The following is a 23,004-nucleotide window of genomic DNA, read 5'->3' as shown; positions in this document are numbered from 1 at the left end:
TTAATGGATCGATCAAAGATGACCTGCACAACTTTCTTCCATTGCATAGTTAGTTCTATTAATCATCGCAATCCTTTCCCTAATTAGACTCAACCGATTTAAGAAATTTAACTGAAATAAAAATGTCATATTGAATTGAACTGGGTCAAATAGGTTTATTGTCATTATATGTCACATATAATGAAATTAAAAAGTGCTGCTTCCTTTGTGGATAACTATAAAGTGTAAAAAAAAAACAAAAAAAAGTAGACAAATTGCACATAAGACAAACTATGAGGTAACAGGAAATAGGATTGCATGTAATGGAGATATTAAAGCACTATTGTCTAATGATCAATTGGTTCAAGGAAAAAAACTGTTTGATAAACATGTATTTGCGCTTGTCAGAAGGCATCTGTTTCAACACGAGCTGAGTTGGGTAAAAGGGGTCTTAAACTTTGAAAACATTTTTCAAATCAACATAAATATCGATTTTTCCACCTCATTACTTTAATTTGCCCACGTTTTGTCTGTCATCAAATGCAATTCTTATTTCTTTGGTTTCATTTCAATGCACGACATATCACATAGTGACATTTGCAATTTTGATAACTATACTGTTCTCAGACTTCTTCTTCTGGTTCTGGTTCTTGTTTGTAGTTCTTGTTCTTGTTCTTCTTGTTCTTCTTCTTCTTATCATTATTATCATTATTATTTTATTGACAACAATATTTATAATATACTGTATTAAAAATATATTTATTTTCAGTAACGGTTTTTGGAGATCTCGCGGTATTTGACAGAATGTGACGTCATTAAACATCAGGAAGTAGACAGTTGTTTTGGCTCCGGTGAGAGTGCTAATGATTAGCTTTAGCATTTACAGTAAAAAGTACTTCTCCCAAATGTTGATACAGTGGGTTTGAAGCTACTTCTAATATAGCGCTTTGATTCCAAATATTTGCTGAAGTATAACGCAAGACCAAACTGTAGTTTTTCCTGGTTGTTTTAATTAGTACGCGTTTAGTTAACAGGTAAGCTAGTTGAAAATCTTTGGATAAATGAGTGTCATTTAGTCTTTGACAGCGGCGATAACAAAGAAAAACATCAGTATAAAATAAAACGAGTATCATCCTGTATCGTGAGTACTTATAAATAGATTAGTTTAATATTACAAGCACCCACAAGTACAGGTGACAGTTATAGCGCTGCAATGAGCTTCTTGGAAACAGAATGAGTCGTACATGGCTTCATACTGTAGATTAAGATTTATTCATTTGCTGAAGAAAGGACTGCCAAACAATCAAGTCTGGACCAAGCCAAGCAACACTTCATTTTTGGTGTCTGTTCAAGTTACATTGTGAGTAAACAAACCCATGTTTTCAAACTACTCGTTTTGTTTACATGTAAACACTAAATTAATCGCTTTTTATGTAGACTGGCTGCCATGACAGATCTTGAACTTCCAGCAAAAAGACTAAAGGTCGAAATAAGTGCTCCAACGCCATCTTCATCATCTCACCAAGGTATTGTAATTTGATTGTTTTGTTCTTTGGCTTCATTTAGTTTCCCCATTTCTAAAACAGTTGTTTACCTTTCTTCAGGGCCATGTCAGAGCAAAGAGAAGTTTAAGCAAGAAAGAATAAACGATAAACCAGAGGCCAAATTGGGTGCACGTTCGAAGACTTGTGAAGGGGGTGTCCTTCAAAGAAGTGGCAGGAGACAACAACAGAAGATCAGCACTACTACTCTTGATCGATGGTTGGCTAAACCCCCAAAAAGCCCCCAAACTGCAGAAGTGTCGCAAACTCCACGAGATGTGGAAATGACTGACGACGATGCCTTTCCAAGCACCTCAGCTAAGTCTCCAGACTGCAAGGTTATCGATAACCTTTCTGTCTCTGACACGGATGAAGATACCCAACCCTTGACACCACAAGACTTGGTCCAGGAATTATCCTCTTCACCGGACTCTCAAGATTCTGCAGGCCTTGGAAATTTGCAAACACAGTGTCGCAGTGATGGGGGTTTCGAAATGCGGAAAAGTGAAACAACCGCAGCAAGTTCAGTCGACTCAGTCAAACAGAAAACCAAAATGACACACTTCTTTTCACCGACATCAGCACCAGGCTCAAAGGTAGGATCAGGTCAGTCAGTTAAAGATCCAGGGAAAGAAGATGATGATGAGGAAACAAGCTCTGTCGATTGCACATGTTTGGGGACGCCAATCAATGAACTAAAGAAAATGCCCAAATGTGCTGGACCACTTCCTCCACTGAAGCGAGTTCGTAACCAGGACACTGTGATGATAAGGGTTAGTGCCGTTCTTTCTATTGATTGATGGGCAGCAAGGATGTCTGCCAATGTTTCAGCAGATTGCTGCTCTAGTCCACAATCTTGAACAGATTAATTGGCTACAATAACATCATATCATATTTAAGTAAATAGCACTTTTTGACTTTCTTGAAATGTGTATTTTACTGAATCGCTACTGAACTGTTAGTCGTGTACACTAGTTTTGTATGTGCTAATGTAATTTATTTATTATTTTTATTCCTCCTGACAGACCGACCTTCTTCGTAATGGTAAAGTTCCTGTTCCATATCCCACTGAGTTTAGAGATACTTGGGATGATGACCACGTCAAGATGCCTTGTTCCAGCAGAAACCTGTTTCCTGTTATAGATGAGGTGACTATTCAAGTGTTTCTTGATTTGTCATTATCGGGATGTATATTGTAAAAATGCTTGAAATGGTATTAATCTCACATGCTGTACAATCGTTGTTCAGGTTGGGCCATACATTTGCCATTGTTGCTTGTTTTTATGAGCCCTTTATACAATGTGTGAATCTACGATTAAACAACACAAGACTGTTTATATATACACACATGTCTCTCTGCAGTGATCTTATAATAAAAATGTTTTTATAGGAAACAAAAGAACTGCAGAACAAGAGCCGATGGGAGCTGATCAAAGAAACTTTAAACAAGGAATTTACAAATCCACTCGACTTGAAGGCAGGTGTCATGTTTTTGTTCATTGATGACATTTCAACGGCCTTGTATTCAGGTTGAATTACACTTTTCATCTGACAATAATATTAAAAGATAAAGATTTATTTGAAAGATTCAATACCAAACTTCTAAAATCGCTAACAACATCCAAAATATTGTAAAGTTGAGTCAAGGTATTTGACAGCAGCATAGTTGTTGTTACTACATCTTGCCATAAGAGGGCATCATTGCCCCATAAACAGGAACAAACGCTGTCAATATGTAGTTCTTTTGTCTTATATTGAAAATGTGATTTAAAATGGTGAATTTAAAAAAACTTAATTTGTTTGCATGGTTGTTTGTTTGTCTCTCACAGAATGCCATTTTAAAGTACAATGCTTCACACGCCAAGAAATGGGACTTCACAGCTTTGCATTTGTACTGTGTCAAGGTAAATATATTTATTGATCTGTTACAGTTCCTGATTACACATTTTATGGATCTTGGTATTCCCAAACATAGTAAATTGATCGTCTGTTGTTTACAATAATTACAGTTGCCAGCAGGTATGCTGACACATAAACTCTGATGAACACACATATTGAAGTTCTTCCTAAAGAGTACGCTGTGGACTGATGAAGCATCAGCTGTCTGATCGTAACATTTTATTAATCAACAGAAGGCATTTTAAACTGCACTTTATAATTGTCAAAACATATTAAATGGCTTTGTGACTCAGTACCAAGAGCAAGGCCTGATGAGTTTGTAACTTCATTTTCAGAAAGTATTCAACACAACTATGCAACTTTATATTGCTTTATCTCTTCATTTGAAAATGCAGTTGCATATTCATCCAGATTGCTCATATAATGTTGATGCACTACATTTATTTAAACACGATTAAAGTATTGGAAGTTAATATATTTTTCATAATGGAGCTCCAGCCCTCGTGTGTGTGTAAAAAAGTCCCAAATCTGCAGCTAAAGAAAGGTCTCTTTGAAGTAAAGTATTAAAAGGTGTTTTTCATCACTTATCAAATTAACATGTCCAGTTATGAGTTTTTGTCGCCGCCCAAATAAAATATTCAGTATCTAAATTGCAAGGTGTGATCGCAGTCCTGTAGCACCAAAAAATAGTCACATTTGATTCATTCATGAGTTAAAGTGGCTTTTATATATATATATATATATATATATATATATATATATATATATATACACCCCCCCCCCCCCCCCCCCATTCCCAGATGAGTAATTTAATTGACGATTAAAGAAAAAAAGAAAAAAAAAACATGACTTGCATTGTTTTAGCCAGAGCCCTGCTGGTTTCTCAGAGTTTTTGGCATCTTCTCTGGGTCTTGTTTGGAGGCCATTCATCATCCGTTGTCTTAATGTGCTCTGCGTCACCCTGTATCGAGAATCAGGGAGGGCTGTACGACTGTCTGGCGCTTGAAGGAGATGAGAATATTCCATCGAGAGAGGTGGCTGTGTTGTGACATGAGTGCTTGATATAGGAAATACTGAGCCAGACAATAGGCTTTATTTTCCTTCTGGACAGAAAGCAGTCATGCATCCTGAACTGTGTTGCACCACCAAAGCTACATGTTTCAATATTATCTCACATTTCATGTGAGACTGTACTTGTAATGCTTTTGTCATGGATGTCAAGCTGCTGAATGTGTTCCTGCCATTTTGCAGAAGAACACTAATGGATTTGGAGAGTGTTGCAGCCCTTTTACAAGGCAAAATGGGAGTAAATAATTTAATCCTTTACCAAAAGGTCATGTTTAGTAGCATGTCAGAAATGAAAGAATACTTGCATTCCATTTCTGGGACTGTTTTCAAGCCAACACATCCAGAATTCTCGTGGTTTTTATTGAAGATTTTCCATTTTTGTCACATATATTGTAAAGGCTCTTTTACTCCCAAATAACTGTGACACTCAGAATATTTTAAATACCAATGGTGTTGTATCTGATATATCAACTGAACATTCATTGAGCTATTGGAGACATAAACCACTTTTAATGCACACTTGTATGTGTCTTACCCTGACAGAATTCACTAGGATCATGCCAGTGTGTATTTGAGTAAAGAAATCGCACAGCTTTATGTAAAATATTTTTGATAAAAAAGCAAGCCACATGCCCAAAATAATGAAAATAGAATTTTAGAGCAACCAATGTAAGTGAAGACATGTTTTTTTTCCCCCACTTTGTTAATCCTCCCCTGCCCCAAGCCAGATTGTACCAGTCTGATTTTGAGTGTCAGAGAAAAGTGGACATGAATGGCATGTAGTGACGGCCCTAGCATCTTCATTGAATATTCATCTCAGCATGGATACCTCATGAATAACCAAATAGCCTTTGACGGACAGCATCAGTTCTGTTTATTTTTCTCTCACTGTCCACTTGGTCCTGAATTTACAGTTATAAACACTAAATGTTTTTTGTTTTTTTTTACCTGGTCACCCTTCGACAGAGTTGGTCATGCAGATAGCTTTATAGCCAAACCCTGAAGGGAATTGGAACAGGACTGCATGATGTTGTGTTGAATCTGTATGGTAGCTCTGGTCTTTCACCACCCACTCCCCCTTGTCTTGTTTGATTGCTGTGTCAGTTTGCTGTGATGTACAGAGCCGCATCCAGTCATACAGAGAGTTAGTTGAGCTGATTTGATACACTGTCTCCTGCTGATTTAAAGAGCTTGGCTTATACTACCTCAGCTATATCTGCTGTCTCGGCCTGTCAACGGCCTCCATTTATTACGCCCATAGGAGCAGTTTATGATGTCAGCGAGGTCATTACTTATGACAGTGTTTAGTCAGGCTTCCTTTGCCATAATATAAATGTCCCCGGTTAAATCACCAGTCAAGGCTCCTTGTCCTGGGAACACACCGTCCTCTCCTTTTTAAACACTTGGTCATTTACATCTTTGCCAGGAAGACTGTTTATTAGGTTGGCATCACTGTGCAGCCTTGATGAAATTGCCCTGTTATTGATCACTGTGACATTTGTAGCCAGAATGGGTTTAAATATTAGCAGTATATAATTGCAGTTGTCTGTGGGATTCATACGACTTGCATAGTCATGGATTGACTGCTTTTATTATTTTGCATGAATTGTATAACCAATGCTAGATGTATTTAACACTGCACTGACATATAGTTTACGCAACAACCTAAAAAGTTCTATGTTTTCCTTCACGACATTAAATCTGAATCTAAATTACCTTTAGTATCTCATTCATGATAGTTTTCCAGACATTTCCGTTTTTGCTGCTTCTCTCACACTAATCAACCCAAGCAGCTAATAATGTCACAGCTGAGTTTTGTGGCAAAGCAACAAACATAAACAGATCTCCTGCTCTCTCCAAGGTCCTGGAGCCTGATGCTGCCGAACATCTGTTTGACTTCCTGCTGCCAGACATGGTGCAATTAGCACTGAGAGTATCTGAGCTCTGTACCAAGGTAACATCACTAACCAAAGGAAAGTGACTCACCGGCCTGTGACACAGTAGATCACTGCAGCAGGTTGACCCCAAAGGTCAAGACGTGACAAATAAACGTGTGAAATGGTTGTACAAGCAGCGAGGTCAAGGCGCACAGCTATTGGTGGTAATTTGCCAGATGCTTTACAGCCCCTGTGGTCATCTGGTTGTTTAGCATGTGGATGATGAAGTGCAATGTGTGTGCAGTAGCCCAAAAATGTCTGTTGATTTGGCCAAGCTGCTGCAATATCGTTGGTGAAATTATTTCTAATTCGATATAGTTAACATTCATAGTATAGCAAAATAAATTCCAAACAGAATTGGGGTACAGCTTCTTTATACAATCTAAATTGAATCTAAGCTCAATGTCATAACACAAAGCTTGTTGTGATAGGCATTATTTTTGTTTTGGAAAATGTTTCTTTAATATTTGCTTACTATGACATTTCAGCAGGTATCTTTTTTTTTATATTATAAAAAGTTTATATTATAAAAAGTAAAACATTTTTTGGAATGGGTTGAATATCTGTATTGGAGTAAAAACACACCATCAAATTGTCACAATGTAGCAAGCTCCCTGCAGATATAGATTCAGATGTGATGTTTATAACGCCATAACCTTTATTGGGCGTATGCCTTTCAAGCACTTGTATAAATTGATTTTGATTGTAATTGTAATGGCTGACTCAAGAAGCAAAGACAAGTGCCAATTCATTGCATTTATGTGGCATACTTCAATGTCTCGTTTGGTAAATTGAACCAAACTAATTATTTTGACCTTCCTCAGTTGTACTTGCTTTCCTCCTCTAGCCAATACCCCTCCTCAAGAGGGGCATGAACCACTCCATCACCATGTCTCAGGAGCAGGTGGCATGTCTGCTCGCCAACGCCTTCTTCTGTACCTTCCCCAGACGCAACTCCAGAAAGTCTGAATACAGCAATTACCCAGACATCAACTTTTTCAGGTAAAGTCCTGATGTGGGACTTTTAATGTTTTAAGCTACGTCGTCTGACTGTGAGTTACGCTGCTGTGACAACTAACTTCATTTCCATGAGGGGGCACTCCTGTATATGCCTTTCTTACTTGTCATTTCATCCTCTTGCTGCAAGTTTAAACATTCAGCATTTACACAGTGAACGTGTTGTTTTAAACAAACAGACCCTTGAGTTTATTTGTTGAATCACTGCAGTTTTGTGTAACAAGTTACTAAGAAGACAATAATGTCTTTGTTGACAGAGCAAGCAGAAATATTAGGGAAAAAAATTCACTTCACAACATTTGTGCTGGATTTTAAATACAGCAGGAGACTGACAGTTTTAGTATTTCAGGTTTTTTTTGGCAAAGTAATTTGAATTACATGAAGGATGCAGACAGTAATAGAGTAGCCGATGAGAATGCTTACATGGGGAGTTTTACCAAGAGGCTTGAATTGTTTGATAAATTGATAATTTAATTTTCTTAACAAACTGAAGCTCTGGCTCTGTTGATCCCTATTGCCTCCTTGAATATTTCCGTGTTTTAATATATTGTACATTTGCTTATCGATTGTGTTAAACCTAACATTGTTTCTCTCTCATTAGCAACATTTCTTCCTCTCGTATTTTTTTAAATAACCATAATAATAAACAACTTTTGAATCTAAATACTCACAAATGTAATTACTGACAATTATATACCAACACTCATGCAAAAACTGGGATATCAGCTCACGCAACAGTTTCAACCTCTATATTTCACTGGAGATCGTCTTGGTGGTGTAACGTAAAATCAGTCTGCAGATCGCTGCTCAGTCATGTCGACCCATCTCTGATGGCATCACATTGTAATTACCTAAATGGAAAGGAAAATGGGATTAACATTGACTCAGATGGCTGCTTTTGGCTGTATAGCCGGGCCAGTGGCAGAAAGCAGTAGAAGAGCGGCGTCGCATCAGAATTTCATCCACATAGAGGTTTGGTTGTGAATGGAAACAAACGTGAGCATTGTCATCTTTCTCTGTCTAAAAGTCTGTTTATGTACACGCCATATTAAATAGTAAACAGGAGTAGAAGTAATATTAGGACTGTTGCCTTTTTGTGTTATTTGAATGGTAACATCCCCAACCAGTGTATTCTTCAGCAAGCTTTGCTTATTTTGTCACAACGCAAAATTGTTACATCAAGTTAAGTTGATTTTCACGTTTTCAAGAAACGTTTGGTCACGCCTATTGTTTTCACATAAACACGTAATCTGAGTTACATCATAGGTTTCTGCTCATCTGTAGGAGGTATATTGATGTTATATAATTGGGTATTAACTCTCATTTCCCCAAAGATTTCATTACGATTTGGTACCAAGAGGCTGGTCTCACTGGTGGCTAGCTTATGTCTGACATTTTCCCCGAGGCCCACACGAGGCTTGATTGCTTCCAGGGGCGGACTGGAAAAAAAAAAAAAAGCGGAATGAATGCTGGACTTAGATGAATGGGTTTCTCGGGGCCTGAAGGGCTCTCAGTGCATCAAGCTTTTGTCGTTATTTTTTATCCTTTGCAAAATTTCTGTCTTTATGTTCTTGCATGTGAGGTGGCCCGTCAAGCTCTTTGAAGAGTTGGCTTGAGAGAGAGAGATGGTGGGCTTAATGCTTAAAGTGCATTCAAGCCCGTTCACTGCACCTCACTGCTGCGAGCAGCTTTGTGTGTCAGAGTGTGCGTTATGTTCCAGGGGGAACGACCTTTTGCCTCCTGAGGACTCTTGTTTCTTAAAAGGGACACAGGGCTTCTTAATGTATCCCCGAAGAGGAAGCCTTGTTTCCTCCTCTCTTCCTTTTTTGTGTGAGTGCCGCGAAGTGGCTCATGAGTGCGCGCTGTGGTGGCAGGCCTCAGGCAAGTCCGTTGTCGCAACAGTGAAGGAGCTCCGACATAATCGGCCACTGACTGAAAAGGAAGCTGAGTGAGAGATGAACTAATTCATATAAAAAGTTAAAGCATGACTGAACTCACATGGCTAAAGTGGAGGTTATGTGCCTCTGCTGCACTGAATACATGGGGGGCAGTTTTTCCTCATCCTCACTTGAGCTTGGATTGTCAGTGCACAGCGTGCTGGTTGACCATCTAAAATCTGTTTATTGAGTGATAAAGACACATCTCATCACTTTCTTTTTTCTTTTTTTTTCCCTTTTCAGACTGTTCGAAGGTTCGTCTTCAAGGAAGATTGAGAAGTTAAAAACATTGATATGCTATTTCAATAGTGTCACAGAGCAAAGTGAGTGCTTCGTTTTTATGATCATGAAAAAGACACGTGAATATTGTAGGATATACTTTTGACATCTACATTTCTATTTTTTTAGTGCCCACCGGACTTGTAACATTTACCCGGAAAAAACTGGACAACCCACCAGACTGGGAAAGGTTGGGTCTTTTAAAGTACTTATGATTTATGATTTAAAAGATAATGCGGTAATATTTTTTTGCAGATGGTTGAGCATTCCATTATTTCATTAAGAGATGTTATTTTGTTTTTGATAACTAAAAAATTATCTTATGTTTCAGTTCTGAGACACCGCTTACAAGGCTACACATCACCTGTGAAGGCACCATTGAAGAGAATGGCTATGGGATGCTTCAGGTACGTTATTGAGAAACAGTTTTTCAAATAATTTGTGTGAAGACAACTTAAAATCAATTTATAGTGTCTGTGCTCGAATAAACTTGTTCATAAAGGACAACCCCACCCCATCCCTCCGCCTGCTTTTGTCAGAATGAGTAGAAATCGTGATCAACTCAAAGGCTAAAACTTAAATGTGTGACATGAGAGTTCAGTCGGGGGGTGGCTCTTCGTCCCACACTCGGTATAAGAGATGTTTCTTCTAACGCTCGTGCATCCTTTTCCCCCTTTGTTAAATCAGCCACAGAGTTTCCACACAGAATGCTTACTCCTGTTGAAAAGGCCTTTGAGGGAGCCTGTGATGCGTTGGACGGAGTGCGTACTGGGACTGGGGTCAAGGCCTCTGAGCCTCCACCGCTCTCTGTGACGGCCATACTTCCCGTACACGCTGTGGCTTTCACCTTTTGTTTGCCTCCAGTTGCCACAAACTGACAGTTGATATGCACACATGACCAGCTCCGGGGCACGCCGCGTTCCGGATTGATGGATGCTCTGCGAGGGTGGGGGTTGTGGCGAGGGGCTGACAGCTTGTCAAAGCAGACTTTAGAGGCTGGCTCGCTGTCCCAGAGTTGAGTGACCAGTTTGGGGAGATCTGCTCTTGGACTGCTGCGCACCCCTGTGCAGCTTCTTTCCAGGGTTGGGCGGGACAGTCTTCAGGCCAATGAGCAACTGTCAGCATCAAAATTGTAAGATTATACGTTCCAGCTGCCTTATGACTGAAGCAATTGTCATGCTTGTATAAATGAAAACAATGATATATGTATAATCTTTTAAGTCACAATTGACGTTAAGAAAAAAAGGAAAATCTGTTTTACAGCCTGTTATGACTGGAGGAAGATGTTTACTTTGAACTCCAGGACTGCTCTCTTGATTTGATGTTTGCAGCTGGCAGCCGCACACTTAAGTGTCGCTCCTGGGGAGAGCTGATTTTGGCATAGGGGACGGATGTCTGATTAATGCGAGCACCTCTGGCCACCTTCCCAGTCAGCTTGTCAGGGATTCTGTCATAAACAGAATAAAAAGGGCAGAGACCATTTGGTGAGGTGTTTTTCCTCCTGTTCCAGTATGTGGAAGCTGCATGTTTCACCACCTGATAAAATGTTTTGATATGTTGTTTTCCTAAGACTAAGGCAGATAACCCCCCCCCCCCCCCCCCCCCCCCCCAAGAAAAAAAACATTAAAAATCTCTGCATGAATGTTATACATTTCCTCCTTTATGGGGGTAAGTGGTGGCCTAGAGCTTAAAGATGCAAGCCTGTATTCAGAGTTTCAGACGTTCAAATGCCTCTATTTTTGGTGTGGGTTCCCAAACAAGGCCCCTTGACCCTTGAATGCTCAGTGGGTTCCACACTGTGGACGCCCACTCATGGAAGTGTGTGTAGTTAAGGTTAACTATGAATAAAATGAGTTTAATGCAGAGAAATAATCCCCCCAAGGTGATTAATAAAGTAGGCTTTCTTTCTTTCTTTCTTTTCATCATTGACCTTTTTGTCTTGGTCTGCAGGTTGACTTTGCCAATCGGTTCGTCGGAGGAGGCGTCACCAGTTCTGGTCTCGTTCAAGAAGAAATCCGCTTCCTCATCAACCCTGAGCTGATTGTTTCCCGTCTCTTCACTGAAGCTTTGGGTCATGATGAATGTCTGATCATCACAGGTCAGTGATAACTGAGTCTTTGTAAACAATAACTTCCACTAAAAACTGTGAATTAACTGTGACAAACTAATTTGTTTGATCCGGATGACATCCATGATGGAATGTAATCACGTTCTCCTGCTTGACCATGCATTCATCGTTTCACACAGTATGAAGTACTTGTTGCACATCGTCAGGTTTTTTGGCAATTGTCTTGCTTTTTGTGTTTGTCCTTGTCATGTTTTGTCTTGATTGGCTACAGAGTAGAAACTAGAGACTTGGCTGTCCTGATTGCTCTCTGGGGTCTTTTTACAGTCTGAGTCTTCCTCACAATTGATTGTAACAAATAAGCAGAAGATAGGCCAGTCGGCCCAGTAACTTGCCTCAGACTTCAGAAATCCCAGCAGGAGGCTGATGACTCCGTCTGTTTTCCTTCTTCTTTTTTCATTGTACACTGTTCGTGCAGACAGATGTAGCAGATTGATCGTGTTGAATGAAAAGCTTTGACAAGCAGTAAAATATTGTGATAGCCTGTCGAAATAAAACAAAGTTATCTCACTGCTACAACTAAAAATATCCCCATAGTAGAAATCAGTATGGAATTGATAAAATAAAAAAAAAGATCATGCATCCATCTTCAATATCACTTTACTTTAACATTCACAAATCAACTGACCCTAACGGGCAGGAGGAGGTTGGGTCACATTTTATCTGCTGAAACAGCTCATACTTGAATTATACAATTAGAATTTGCCAATAAAGCCTTATATTTAGCATATTCCATGTGTTATCATGTTATGTCATGTTATCATTTTGCTTTTATTACATAAAAACATCATGAATGTGTTAAAAATTTACATGTTTAATTTATAAATCTACCCTGTTTTTTTCTATAAATCGAAGTCCATGACGACATGAATTGCTTTTAATGATTATCATCCAGAAATAGCTAAAGTGCTGCTCTCAACATTGCTTAGCAATCAGGTTGGATGATCACAGAAGTTGCGGCACCAGAGGCTCCACCCTCTTAGTCGTGCCGCAGTGTAGGAGCTCCTTGCTTTAGGCAGAGTCACCTTCAGACTTCACTGTGGTTGTCTCTCCCACGCCTCCACTTACACCACTTAACTGAATTACCTTGGCCCGGAATTAATTATAGCTGGAAGACCTGCCCAAGACCTTCCCCACTAATGGACTCTTCCATTCCATCATCTTTATTAAACCCTGCCCGTATATTTTGTCCCCTGGTTCTCCAAGTCCAAGCCTTAGCTGCATTGTGGCCATGCGCTAAATCATATTCCCCTGTGATACATCCCGACATACAGTGCAGAAGCTAATGGATAGTACCTCTGCACTGAAATTTGCAAAAGTGCCCAGGCCTAATTGAATTCTCCTTGATTGCTAGATATCTGGCTGCCACTAGGCGGTCAAACATATAAATAGCATCAAGGAGAAGTCATATGATTCACTTACGGTTGAGCTGAACAGAAAATACAGGACATCCTTGTTGCCATTTGGAGACAGTAGCTACAGTTATACTATTCATTGACATTGATATGCTTATTGTAAAAAGCCATAGCTTCCATTCACACACAAATGTCATCTAATTTGTCCCATAGTACAACTTGACAATAAAGGAGAAAAACATATTGATTTTCTTAATTTTGTCTTGACATGGCAACACACATCTGACCTTTCAGTATCTGGTCCATCACAAATAAAAAAACAGTTTGTTGTTGATAGGGATGTCCCGATCCGATCGGTAGATATCGGATCGGGGCCGATATTAGTGATTTGTGAGTGATCGGGGATCTGCAAATCCAGCCGATCACCTCGCCGACTAATAACCACAACAATCACGGACTACAAGCTCCGGTCGAGCTGCAGAAGCTAGAAGCAGGCAGAGCGGGGCCATAGACCTATAAAACTAGAGTTATATATATTGTTTTATGTGTTTATGTGTAGAAGTCTACTTCTAAATTTGTATGTGGTCTGTCGTCTTCTGCTTTTTTATTGTGTTTGGTGAGTCACAGCGCCCCTCAAGGCCTGGCATGTGTACTACATGCCCAGAAGCCTCTTGTTGAGCCGTGTTCGTAGTGAGGTGTGGACGGTTTTTTGGGAGAAGGCCAGGGAGAAAAAAGATCGTTTTTTTTCGTCGTGTGGATGTACCCTCAGTTTACAACAACAACTAAAGAGAAAGAGAAGAATTTTGATTCAATAAGTGAGTTTTCCAATCATTTCCAGCTAAACAAAGCTTCTGCCAATAGTGCTTTTAGCTTCAGACATCTTAGTTGCTCCAAAAATAGACTATTGAGTATATTTGCAATAGCAATGTGAGTATCGGATCGGGAAAGTATTGGTATCGGCCGATACTCAATTCTGAAAAATCGGATCGGTATCGGGGGCAAAAATGTGTGATCGGGACATCCCTAGTTGTTGATGTATTTACAGATGAATAGACCAACCTTGAAGACATTGTGAATGAGACCGGCTGATCGTCATGCAACCTGTTCGCTGTTTAGAATTCATTTCTGATACTTGGGCATCTCTTGGCCAGGATTGATCGACTTGCCACCAAAAATGATTTCTAAATGACAAATTGGTTGCGGGGAAATCAAATGTAGAATTTATTTTGTTCCCAGAGTGGAGGAGCTTATGCGTCATTGTAGCCGCCATCTTGGTTGAGTGCCTGCATTTCTTCCAGTGCATTAATTTCTATTCAAACGTCTAAAAAGCCAAATTTGTCGTGCACACAAGCTTCTATTCTGAATTTTTCCTACAACTCTGCTGTTTGTAAGAAACCAATTTCAGTAAGGTATGATTATTATAAACACGTAAAAACCTCATTCATTGCATTTGACAGGCGGGTCCTCATTCAAGATGGCGGCCATGATGATAATGTTCTTTTAGCTACATCAACTATCTTATGTGTGTTTGGTATTTGTTTGTTTTGGCCTTTAAGCTTTGCTGTTTGAACTAAGTTCAGTTTGGCTCTTTTAACAGTTTTGAGGAATTTCATCAATTTTATTTCAGTTGTTCAAGCAATTGTGACTCTTTAAACATTTTGACCATTTTTCCTTTTCACATTTTCTCATGGTTTTAGGCTTTTTTGCTGCTTTTAGCAACTGTGGGTAACCCTAACCCTAATTTTACTTTTATTTCTATATTTATTTTGCATTTTTTGGCTGTTTTAGCAGTCTTGGGCTATTGTTAGCATTTGTAATTGAGCTGCTAAAGTTGTTTTGACAGTTTGTCCGTTAGACACTTTTTCAGAGCTCTTTTGTCAAATTTGTTCTTTTTAGCCAATTCAGATGTTTTAGTTTTTTGTAGTTTCTAGCTATTTTAGCCATTTTAGTTGTTATTTGCCAAAATTTTCCTTCTTTAGGAGTTAAGAGTTTTTTTGATGTGCAGATTTAAAAAGAAAAAAAAAGGTTATTTAAACCCAATTTCAAGAAAGCTTTAACGAGCTGCTATGAATGTCTGTCATGTAGCGTGTATTCTGGAGATTCCTTCCCCCTTCATGCTCTTCCTCATACCTGCTGACCAGCGCTCCACTGCTAATCACTTGGTATATTCACTTCACAGCATGAAGCATCTCTGCAAGTGCCCTCGACAGCCATTTACTAATGAGCGCTAATGAGACCAAAGTTAATTTGTGGCATTATTTCTTTGACTGTGTTGTTTCCTCCATCGCCTCTGGTCCCCGTTTTACAGGTTTCGAGTGCTCCCCTGTGGGCTGACAGTTAGTCACTGCTACTCATTAGATTAAGTATTTTATAATTACTTATTATTCTAATCAATTTAACATATGTTTCTTTTTAATGAATTGCAGCCCTAATCATAAATGTCAAATAATTATTTATTTTAGATTTTCTTTCAAAGTGTATATTTTGATCATAATTATAACGATAAATCAATATACCACATAATAATGGAATTACACAGTTTGGTATTTTTTGATGTTTGTTGGCAGACATGTCAATGATTAACTATGACATTTATGTATTAGCATTATTATCTTCGTGTCATATCAAATCTTCTGAAACACTTTAAATGCCATATTTATATGAGGATGTCACAATATTTTAGGATCAGAATACAAAACAAAATGTGCAGCTTGGCAAATGTCAATGATAAACAGCAAGATTGGTAAATTTGCTTCAATACTTTTGATGCAGATATTCCTCTATATTTGAAGTATTTATTTTGTCTCTCTTGAAAATATTAAAGTATGACATCCTGGGGTTAAAAAGAAAAATAGCCAGTCCCTTTTTTAATGGTGAATATGCAGAGTTTGCGCAGACGTTTCAGGTTCCGCCCGTGAACCCTAAATAGGCTCCGCCCACTTTAAATACCTGTAGTACTTGCAGCCGCACAGGGCGACAGGAGACCGGGATCAACATATGGTGTCGCCATACTTGCCTTTGAGCTCTTTTCCTACAAATGGTGTAAAATTGATCTCTTTGTTTTTAATAGGAACACAACAATACAGTAAATACAGCGGCTACGCACAGACCTATAAATGGATCGACTCCCACCAGGACACGATACCAAGGTATTTCCTCCATCTCTGTGCTTCAAGATATACATGTCATATCAGTCTTTTTTTACTGCCACTTATCTGGGGTGGCCTTTCAGCTCATTACAGTACTTCGGCCTGATGGAAACATTTTACTATCCAAAGTATCAATTCGATGGATTGCCATGACCTTTTGTGCAGGCATTCATTGTCCCAGAGGGTGAATCCCACAGAGTTTTAGTGAAACATCTCATCAGCTTTAAATGGATTACAGGAAAAGTTGGCACTGATATCCGCGCCACCCTCTGGATCAACGGTACCAACTTTAGCAACCCCTGACCTTTTGCTGTTTTCCCATCATAATGGAGAAATTTCAATTTGTCCGCCAATCATGATTCAATAGTGATAAGTATCACTGCTGAGCATTGACACGGGGAGCATGATTTTGTAAATATGTGAAGATTTTTCGCAAAACCTTTTTTTAATGCTTTCACTCCAGTTGCAAGTAAATCCTGTACACGTGTTCACTAAATTCAGACATGCCACTTTATTATCAGAGTATGTATTCTTTGGTAGAAATCACAACCCTCCTTTACTACAAACCACCTGGTTTGTTGTATTGTAATGGTATGAAACCCCATGGTTGGATGTTTTTCAGGGATGCCTGGCAGAGGAGATGCACTGAGATCGTGGCCATTGATGCGCTGCCGTTCAGGAACTTTCTTGAGCAGTTCCACCCATTGAGACTTGACAGAGAACTTAACAAGGTAATTTTTCTATTTAGCTTTTACCTGAAATTAACCTTTTTGTTTATCAGTATTTCAGTCTTTGTCTCTGCAAACAGTCCATTGAATGTTTTTTATGGCTGCAGCAATGTTCTTTTAAGCATTGTTGTTTCATGCTTGATCTTCGTCAACCTAATGGTATCGGTACCAGTACCCCGGGTTGCTAATGGAAACACAGTATCATCACAAATGTCAGCCGAGATAATATTGACTCATGTTTACTTTTCTGGATGTAAATATATCAATAATGGATGTGTCATATGTGCATAACACACACTGATGGATTCTTGTATTTGTAGAGAATAAGTACAATTGTTTTCATTACACTGTCCATTAAGCCCAGAATACATTTTAATGAACATAATTGACACTATGATAATTAATCACAGTTATAATATTTACTTCCATTTTTGTTTTTATTTTTTTTACATAACTGATGTCTGTCCTCATGTGTAATCTTCCCAGACTAGTCATGTCTATTCATTATAGAAAATCAAGATGTTTATGTTGTCAAGTCTGCTGTCAGGAAGCATGGAGCAGCTTGACAGCTCTGACAAGGAAGTGAAAAATGCACCAACACGAAGATCAATCCTCTTTCGAATATTGTTCATCTGCCCTTTCGAAAGAAGAATTTATAACTGGTCAATTGGGGGGGCTGGGCACTTTCAACTCATTTTTTTTTTGTTTGTTTTTGCAATAACCTTTTTTTTTTTTTTGTGAAAATTAATGTCCAGAGCCTTCTCAAATCTTTAATTTAGCGAGCTCTCGCATTTACAATTCACATGACTCGTAAGCCACCTGTCACGTCATGTGATATGTTTTAAGCAGGAGGCAAGCATGGTTAAGTGCTTGTAAATCAGTGATTAATAAATGTGCTATATAAGCACAGTATCGACTACTAACAATTATATATTTTTACATACATTCCATGGCTTTACTACAGTTTTTGATAAGTAAAACACAAAGATTTTTCTGTCAATGTCGTTGAAATTAAGTAAAAAAACATACACAATGTGAGACAAATGTCCAGGATAACTTGTACAAACTGCAGACCTGCAGTGAAATTCTATTACTTTGCTCTGCAAACCATTTACATATGGAGACTTGTTGGTTGGTTGGTTTCTATGAAACATACCAGTGATCTGATACAATAATGCGATCCCATGACTAATTTCTGATTTTTACACCAAATCACAAATATTAATCTTTCCTTACTTAACAATCTTTGGCACACTGACTGCATAGTTGTCATGTCACTACACAATATCAGGTGTAATCACTAATTTATGATATAAAATTATGTCTCCAAAGTTCACACAAGTCACCAAATATCGTCACACGCGCTTCTTCCTGCTAAAGATTCTGAATGTATTTGACACCTCCTGCTGTTCATGATTCATATGTGCACAAAATCTCAAATCAAAGCGTGGTTTCTCTACAATATAAAATAAAGTTAGATTTGCAAGCATCACAGTTTCGGTTGATTTTCATTCATTGGAACTTCCGTGTTTGTTTTTTATTTTGTGTTTGTTTAAGTTTTCATTAACCGTAATAACCTTTCTATGTTCGGATTAAAGCTACTTTGCTATTATTATGTAAACTCGCTTTTCCTCCTGTGCTGCTGATCTCTCAGCTCAGATCTCGGTTCTCTTGACATTCCCTGTTGTCATGTAGGCATACTGCGGCTTTGCTCGCCCTGGAGAAGAAAAGGAAAACCTGGCAGCAGTGGCGACTGGGAACTGGGGCTGTGGCGTTTTTGGAGGCGACACTCGTCTCAAAGGTAAGCTCTGACGTAACGATGCCGTCAGTGGATCCTGTACGGAGAAGCACTCAGACTGTATTTGTTCCAGTCTAATTGGGCTCTTTCCCTCGATGTAACGGAATAAATTTCAGATTGAAAGGCTGCAGCTGATCAGTGCAGGCATCCATTTGTCTTCCGGGAGTACGTTCATTTACTTAAGGCCTATTCGTCGTCTTCCTCCTATTGATCAAATGACAAAGTTAATATGTTTCATTAATAGTGAAATTGATCGCCTGCTTGAGTCCATCAATCTGTTGCAGCTCTCCGTCTGTGCCTTGCATCACTGTCACTGCACAGGGAGCTTCTGGACAGATGTTACCAACCGTTTGCAGTAGTAGCTCCACTTCATTATAACTCGTATACGTTCCTCACAAACTATACATATCCGTGCATATTTATCAATCAGATGAAGCAAGGTAAACTCTTTCATTGGTACAATCCCTTCCTGTCTGCTTCATTACAAGCCTCCAGAGAAGAGACTCTTATATCCAGATGGCGTTTTCTTCCTGGATTTACCTTCAGAGGTCTCAACTAAGACGCCTATATTTCTAAATTGCCTGATCATTTTTGAAGAACGCAGTTGAAAACAGTACGGCGGAGAGAAGCCGCTGAAATGTAGACGTATTCAGCTAAGCCCTCGTCTGACAATGTTGATTCAGTTTTTGCTCATTAACTCGGGAGCGTCTCAACGTTCATTAATCAGCAGACATATTTCCAGTCTCTTAAAATATTCACGGCTCTCCAGGGCCAGACCGAACCTCCCTTTGTAACTAATCCAGAGTTCGCAGTAGGGAGGAGACCTATTCCCCCCGATTACTTAGCTTCTACACTAGCAGCCACAGAGGCTGCTGCTGCTTGGTTCTAAACAGAAACATTGTTGACTAGATGACTTTTCAGCCCTCAGTATATTTAATCTTTGTTGTTGTTGTTACTGTGATGCCTTTAAAATGCCTTTAAAAAAACAAACTCAAAATAAAGGTGACATCTAAATGGATTGGGGTCTTTTTTCTGTATATTCAGACAGTATGAATGGCATTTTGAAGAAAGGGGATGTCAGTTGGTGTGCTGAAGCATTATTTGTGACTCTCTCCTTGTTAATCTTTAACACAACCTTTCCTCTCCTTCCAGCTCTGCTTCAGATGCTGGCAGCTGCTGAGGCGGGTCGGGATGTAGTCTATTTCACCTTCGGTGACAGCCAGCTCATGACAGATGTCTACTACATGCACACCTTCCTCACTCGGAAGAAAATCAGTGTTGGTAAGGCGCGCCGTCATCCTGTTCACTTCTTGTTTGTATGAAACTGTGTTCATCCCTCTTTTTTTCTTAAATACCGCAAGAAATGAGAATGGTGAGATTTCCCTAATGACTTTGGTGTAAAAGATCAAATCTTATGAAACAATTCATCCTGAAAAAACTGTGCAACTAAAGCAATACACCCAATCTCCTTGTCCGTGTCCCAGGGGAGGTGTACGATCTCCTGGGGCAGTACTACAGCTCCGTGTGCAAGAGCTGCGTCGGTCGCCGCCCTGACGTCAGCCTCTACTCTTTCATCTACAAGCAGGTCGGCTCCTCCCCGACGTCCGACGATCCCGACGCGAGTTCAGCCAGACGGCACGTACCCACAGACTGTCAGTGAGGTCAGGTGACTGATGAGTCACGGTGCCTTGTTTCCAGAAGATAAAACACCTCATGAGATCAGATATCTGCCTTAAGCTTCATTTTATTTCACCCGATGTGTTGTGGGTTTCCCCACATGTGGCTCTGACTACTTGCTACTTAAAATGAAAAATTCCAGCTTCTAGATCCTTTCCAGAAACGGCTGAGCTGCAGGAGGTGGTTAGTTATGACCCTGTCTGCGGCTGCGGTCCAAACCGCGTTCATTCTGCAGCAGCTGGTAATGCGGCAATAGATTGAGCTTCAATGCGACGCAATTGTGATTTTAATGGTGAAGCAAAGGTTGCCATCCATCTTCTCGGTTTGTCATGTTGCCTTTTTTACACCCAGATATATCCAGCCTAATTGAATTGGCTGTCAGAAATCAAGTTAAAGGGAGAAAAAAAAAATAACAAGAGTGGTGTTTGGAAAGCTGGGAGCGGCCTCAGGAAAGTGGTTGGATTTAAAGAGCAGCCTGGCTGTGAGAAATAATCTCCTAACTGCTTTTATCTGGGCGCATGCATTGTAAATGCATACTGATTTCCTTGTTGTTGATCTCTTGCTTTCATTTGTTTTTGTAATTTCTTATCAATCTTGTTATAAATCAGTTTATAAAAAAAAAATCTGTCAGCCCAATGACAATTAAATGTATTTTTCTCACATATTCTGTTTTTAAGTTTGAATAAAAATAAACAAGATTCAGTTAATCAATTCAGTTTTTGTTTCCCTGCACAATCATTTAGAAGGAGCCATAAATGTCAGTAAATACACTTCAGGATAACAGCTTCTTGTCCCACGGATGTTCCAGGGAAAATTTGTTCCCATACAGCATTGCCATTTATCTTCACCCAGTTCCTGCTTCACCCGTTCAACTCGCAGTTTAATAAGGTCACACCTTTTATATAAAGTGTACATGACACCTCATTAAGTGAAGAGTAGATCAGAGCACATCCAGTCAGATGTGAGCGCCATGCATTGGGGCTTCCTGGCTCTGTCTTTTCAATCAACATGAAGCCGGCCGACGGAGCAACTTCTCTCTTTTTTTTTTAATATTCTATACTGTTAAGATACTGATTGACTGTTTAGTTTGATGTGAAATTAGTTTGGTTTCCTCTGCCCTGAATGGACTCCTTCCTTCCTGTCTGTCAGTGAATGAATGAGGTTCAGGAGCCTCGAGGCTTGATGTTGTCTGCCTCCATGAAATCAGGACCTGAAGTAGCGGGGTCTCTCTTTGTTGCTTGCTGAGTTCAAAACGAGCCTTTGGTGGCGTCTCTCCCGAGGGGCTCCTCCACACCGCGGTGTCTATGGTGGATTGATCCCTCCACTGTCAACCTCATGGGTGCTTTTGACCTTTAGACAACCATCTGTCATAAACTCATGTTTAGTTTTAGACACAATCAGTTAATCGTGTTGTAGTGATTGGGAAGTGAGACGACTAATGCAGTTTGCAGTTTCCAGCCATGATAGCAAATTGTTTTATATTATTTTTTATTTTCTTCTCTATGTTTAGGTATCCATGGTCTTCACAGGATGGAGTGAACAGAGTTAGATCTTCTTTTTTCTCCATCTGACATCACTAGTAGGTCAAAGCTATAATAAACTCCATTCATAAGATTAGCTTTTTAGTGAAATGTTGTGAATTCATCACAAAATATTCCCATTTCGTGGGGTTTTAAGATTTTCATATTGGTTAATATTTATTACACACATAGATATATCAGAATGATAACATTTGTGTATGCATGGGTCCATAGGATTGGCCCCACCCCCTTCTATAAGCACCCCTAACTTAGATAAAACATTATGGAAAATCGATTATTAGAATGTAACTTGATTCTTTAACTTTTCACATTCATCTAATCTCGGAAGATCCTCAATGGACACATTGATTTAATCCATTAGTTTAAGTGAGGGCTATACTTTACAGAACAGTTACAAATTAGTAAGTGATTCAAAGCCTAAAAAGGCTTTCAGTATTTTTCATAATCGTTCCATTACATGGAATAATACTACGAAGTCAGACACAAGACATCAAGTCAGTGTGTTGTTAAATATTTAAGTTACTGCACGGACTTTAAACCTTTAAGCTCACTGCTCAGGTGCTTTATCTATTGATTTCCACACAAATACAGTGAATGAAGTAAAAAAAACACATAATTTATTAATTGTTGGTAAATATTTATCCAGAACAATATTCTATAGCATTGATAAAATGGTATTTAGGTGGAATGTCTGTAAAAGGTGGATGAACAGATGCTCATTGACGTATTGAGCCACATTGATGGAGAACACTGTTCTCATTGGATCTGATCGTGCCGACAGCAGAACGGTTCCTCTTCAGCTTCTTTTTGAAACTGGAACATCACAGACACGCCACTCCTCTACTTTTGTTTTGTTTCCATCCAAGAAGGTCAGCTCAGATAATGTAGGGTGCTGTATTATAAATGTGGCGGTCTATAACAATTTTATTTAAGTTATTTATCATTTTTGATCATTAGTGGAAACTCCCCGGAGT

At 39.2% G+C, this 23,004-nt stretch overlaps 1 protein-coding gene across 1 annotated transcript; it reads left to right on the top strand.

The window, feature by feature from the left end:
* Positions 1-780: 780 nt before the first annotated feature.
* LOC308122017 (poly(ADP-ribose) glycohydrolase) lies at positions 781-21,203 on the top strand. Its single transcript, XM_080483608.1, has 17 exons — positions 781-1,339; positions 1,417-1,505; positions 1,584-2,293; positions 2,546-2,668; positions 2,911-2,997; positions 3,350-3,424; positions 6,349-6,441; positions 7,272-7,426; positions 9,622-9,701; positions 9,787-9,847; positions 9,989-10,064; positions 11,608-11,755; positions 16,208-16,286; positions 16,909-17,017; positions 18,710-18,815; positions 19,965-20,093; positions 20,297-21,203. Exons 1-17 carry the CDS (start codon positions 1,224-1,226, stop codon positions 20,470-20,472), a joined length of 2,412 nt encoding a protein of 803 aa, XP_080339734.1. The 5' UTR covers positions 781-1,223; the 3' UTR covers positions 20,473-21,203.
* Positions 21,204-23,004: the final 1,801 nt, after the last annotated feature.

The sequence above is a fragment of the Lipophrys pholis genome (genome assembly GCF_963383615.2).
Source record: "Lipophrys pholis genome assembly, chromosome: 1".
Classification (NCBI taxonomy): Eukaryota; Metazoa; Chordata; class Actinopteri; order Blenniiformes; family Blenniidae; genus Lipophrys; species Lipophrys pholis.
Note: the sequence above shows the minus strand (reverse complement) of the source record. Positions and strands in the feature narration are given on the sequence as shown.